Here is a 4,295-nt window from a genome sequence, read left to right as displayed (position 1 = left end):
GTGTTTAGTAAATGTTGAATGAATGGACTTCACTTTTTGGCAAACGAAGAGAATAGAAGTGATTATATTTACTCCAGATGTTTCACTATTCTAATGTATCAACTGACTGACAGATGTAGAATATTTAAAATTTAAAAGAAAAAATATTTTCACACATTTTTGTTTGTGTCGTCTATTTTCTCTCAATTTTCTCTCCTCAATTTCTTCTCAGCAAAACGTATCTTATCAAAATAAATACCTGTAAAGAATATATGTTACTTTCAGTCTAATCTCTCTGCCATTCTTCCTGCCTTTCTATAAAAAGCTAAAGGTAAGGGACATTTAAAAACTTGAGTGTACCCTACTTAAAATGGGTAAAGTGAAACTCAAAATTATATCACTAATTGTACTCAATTTCTTTTAAATATACTAGTTTATTCCAGCCTCCCAGCATGACACCTGGTCATGCTGAGAATCTGCCCAGTCATTTGACTAGTTTTTTAATGTTCCAGCTAAATGTCTTAGATTCAAATAGACAGCATTTTGCCAGTAGACAACATGTTGAAATATCAGAAATTAGGATATCTATAATTGTAAGATTTCTGAAACAGTTTTCAGAGTAAAGTCAATTTAATTTTAAGATTATGCCATACTACACTTTTTAGGGGACGGGAGACACAGTAAAGTCAAAGGAGGATATTCTGAGCTGACTCCAGAAGCATTTTGAACAGTCATTTGTATATGGTAGTTTTATGTTGGCTATAATTTCCACAATTTCTTGTGCTATAGGTGTGGCCGTAAAGACCAAAAAAACATACTTTTTTTTTTTTTGGTAATTTTATGGTAACCATATTTTCTTAGGTTTGCCGTGTGGCCCTAAAGAACCAGAAACCAAAAGGAACCAATATTCCTGCTCCACAGAGCCCCATCTTTAGTGAGGCTGTTTCTGGAGTCTGTGTGATGACCAAAGTACTGGGCATGGCCACAGTTCTGGGCCCTCGGCCTTCACAGGAGCAGGTGGGGCCTGCAATGGTGAAAGTTGAGGAGGAGGAGAAAGGGAAATGCCTTCCTAGCCTGGAGATGTTCCGCCAGCGCTTCAGGCAGTTTGGGTACCATGACACTCCAGGACCCCGGGAGGCCCTGAGCCAACTCCGGGTGCTTTGCTGTGAGTGGCTGCGGCCTGAGATCCACACCAAGGAGCAGATCCTAGAGTTGCTGGTGCTGGAGCAGTTCCTGACCATCCTGCCCCAGGAGCTCCAGGCCTGGGTGCAGGAGCACTGCCCGGAGAGCGCTGAAGAGGCCGTCACTCTCCTCGAAGATCTGGAGCAGGAACTGGATGAACCAGGACAGCAGGTAGGCAGGGGAGGTTTTTATTCTAGGAGAGCTTAGCATTACAGCCAGGAACCAGGGTTTGTCCATACAGTAACGTTAGCTGAATGGAAGTTTCTACTGAGTTAGACCATGTTCCTCCTGTTTTTCTTCTGCTATCCTAAACTAACCTTTAGCCTTGGTAATTGAATGGAATGAATGTTTTTCTTTTCTCTTTTGTAGTGGTTCTACATAGCTTTCCTAAGATTTTCATTCTAGTTCTTAAAGTGAGCTGTGAACAAACCCAGCCATTCCTACTTGTCTCCAGGTCTCAACTCCTCTAAATGAACAGAAACAGGTGTGGGAGAATATGTCATCTTCAGGAACATCAAAGGGATCCCTGAGCAGTGTGCAGTCACAGCCTGTGGAGAGTCCTAACTATGAACCTTGNCTGGATGAACCAGGACAGCAGGTAGGCAGGGGAGGTTTTTATTCTAGGAGAGCTTAGCATTCCAGCCAGGAACCAGGGTTTGTCCATACAGTAACATTAGCTGAATGGAAGTTTCTACTGAGTTAGACCATGTTCCTCCTGTTTTTCTTCTACTATCCTAAACTAACCTTTAGCCTTGGTAATTGAATGGAATGAATGTTTTTCTTTTTCTCTTTTGTAGTGGTTCTACATAGCTTTCCTAAGATTTTCATTCTAGTTCTTACAGTGAGCTGTGAACAAACCCAGCCATTCCTCCTTGTCTCCAGGTCTCAACTCCTCCAAATGAACAGAAACAGGTGTGGGAGAATATGTCATCTTCAGGAACATCAAAGGGATCCCTGAGCAGTGTGCAGTCACAGCCTGTGGAGAGTCCTAACTATGAACCTTGGGGGCCCCTGTACATCCAAGAGAGTGGTGAAGAGCAGGATTTCACTCAAGGTCTGAGAAAGATTCAAGGTGAGGACCGTCTGTCAGTCTGTCAATCAGTGCCCCAGGTCTTTGTTGTTGAAGATGCAGAGTAATCCATAATTCCTCGTTGTGAGGTGATTCCCTTGACTTGACTAGGCAGGCTGATTAGGTGGAAGTAGTTCCCTTTCCTCCCCCAGGTACAGCTGTCCCAGGTAAGATCCTAACAGGGGAATAGATGACATATTCTTAAAAGGTCAATTGAAGTGAATATAATAAAGAGACTTTACAGAGGCGTGGGGAGGTTGAACGAACCAACAAGGGGCAGTGCTGCCACAGACAACAGTGAAAAGCTGTTACTATTTGTGAACCTGAAAGGATGACGGGGGACCTGTTACCAGAACCAGGCTAGAGCTGTGCCATGGGGGAGGGGTCACTTGATAGGATCTGCGGCTGTAGGCCCTGCCATTGAGGAGGGAGAGAACCGAGGGAATAAATACCCCAGCTTCACCCTCTTCCTGCCCTTAGTTCTGGTAGTGTTCCGCATTGGCAAACCCAACTGGCAGATGGAGTGCAAGAGAAACGAGGCAGTCCAGCCCTTAGGGTCAGCTTCCAGTGAATTCTAGAGTATTCCAGGTCATACAGGAATCACTTAGGGGAGGGCACTGTAGGAAACAAAGACTTTCTAGAGAATAAAAATTATAAAATACCCAAGTAGAGTAAGAGTTTGGAGAGGAGTCACAACAAAGTAGAATTAAAGCCTAAATAATCTGCAATAATAGAACATTGATGAAAAGACTTTACAAGATATGTTGGTTTAAAATAATTCAAGACAAAATAAGTCATTGAGATATTAAAAAAATAAACTGTTAGGAAATAAAACAGGCAACTTTTATTCAAAAAAATAGATCCTAAAGTGAAAACTGTAGTCATTGAAATTAATTGTTTAAAACAGCCATCGTGTTCTTAAAGAGGTGATTCCCCACTGGGAATGCTGATTAGACAGATAGCAAACTTCCCAGCAGTAACAGTACAGGCTGGAAGACAATGAAGTAAATGGTGCCTGGTAAATTCTTTTTCAACTTCTGCCTCATTAGGCTATTTTTAAAATGTTAACTTTTATTAAGTTACTTCTTTCCCACACATGTAGTTCATGGCTATGCAGTAATTTGAAGGGAAGTTTGTACATGTAACCAGGTGATTGCTCATTATGTACAGTGAAAGGCATTTTAGCTGCGTGACCCTAGTCACCAGAAGGTCGTGAATAGGGGGTGAGCCTGGAAGCAGCTGATGGTCACTGTTGGCAGAGGAAGGAAATAGATGGTTGGATGGAGAGAGACAGATAAGGCAGTTTCTTGGTGAAGGGAAAAACGGCTTGCTGATTGTGGCTGCTGTACCCTCAGAGGGATGACAGTTCTCAGATGGAGCCCATTTTTCACAGTGAATTTCTCTCACTCCCCTTTTCCATGCATGTCAATAATTAGGTGGATTTTTAAGAAGTGTGACTGCCTAGTGAGATGTTCTAAAAAAGATAAACTGATTCAATCTGATTTCAACAGTGAGTGTCACTTTATAACTAAAAGAATTATAAGACATAGCCAATGTAAGTTAAATGAGAGTTAAACCCTCTTGGGGGTAAAGTGCATTCATTCAAATTAATAAGAATCTGGGATGGGAGTGATTATAGATGGGCTGGATGCTGATTTTATATTCAGATTCTGTGGGAGTATGGTGAGTTTGGTACTCGGCCTCTTCTTCCTTAATTATCCTTTTTATTTTCCTTAATCGACTTTGACCTTTTAGCAATATTTCTTAGTTGTTTCTTTCTGCCTGAGCATCATCCATCTCCTTTGTTGCTGTCCAGATGTGCCTGTTTTTGCCTATATGAAGCTCTTCTCGTGGCAGAAAGAGTCATATACTCATAATAGCTTCTGGTAGGGGGGCTGTGGGCAAGCACAATCTTGGAAACTAGATTTGATGATGACTTATTTATATCTATGTGATACTGAGACTTCTCATAGAGCTATGTTTAGTCACCCTTGAGAATCCATTAGTCTCACAGATGATCCTATTTCTCCTGTAATAGCTTTTTCCTAAGAACAGGAAACAACTG

General features: G+C 41.6%; 1 protein-coding gene across 1 annotated transcript in view; it reads left to right on the top strand.

Annotated features, from left to right (window-relative positions):
• The window catches only part of ZSCAN21 (zinc finger and SCAN domain containing 21), a 16,584-nt gene that overhangs the window by 10,291 nt on the left and 1,998 nt on the right, over positions 1-4,295 (top strand). The window contains exons 3-4 of the mRNA XM_008590095.1: positions 841-1,332; positions 2,044-2,233. Of these exons, the coding sequence (XP_008588317.1) occupies positions 940-1,332; positions 2,044-2,233 (583 nt within the window). The 5' untranslated portion in view covers positions 841-939. The remainder of the gene's footprint in view (positions 1-840; positions 1,333-2,043; positions 2,234-4,295) is intronic.

This window comes from Galeopterus variegatus, unplaced genomic scaffold, assembly GCF_000696425.1.
Source record: "Galeopterus variegatus unplaced genomic scaffold, G_variegatus-3.0.2 Scaffold5840, whole genome shotgun sequence".
Lineage (NCBI taxonomy): Eukaryota > Metazoa > Chordata > Mammalia > Dermoptera > Cynocephalidae > Galeopterus > Galeopterus variegatus.
Note: the sequence above shows the minus strand (reverse complement) of the source record. Positions and strands in the feature narration are given on the sequence as shown.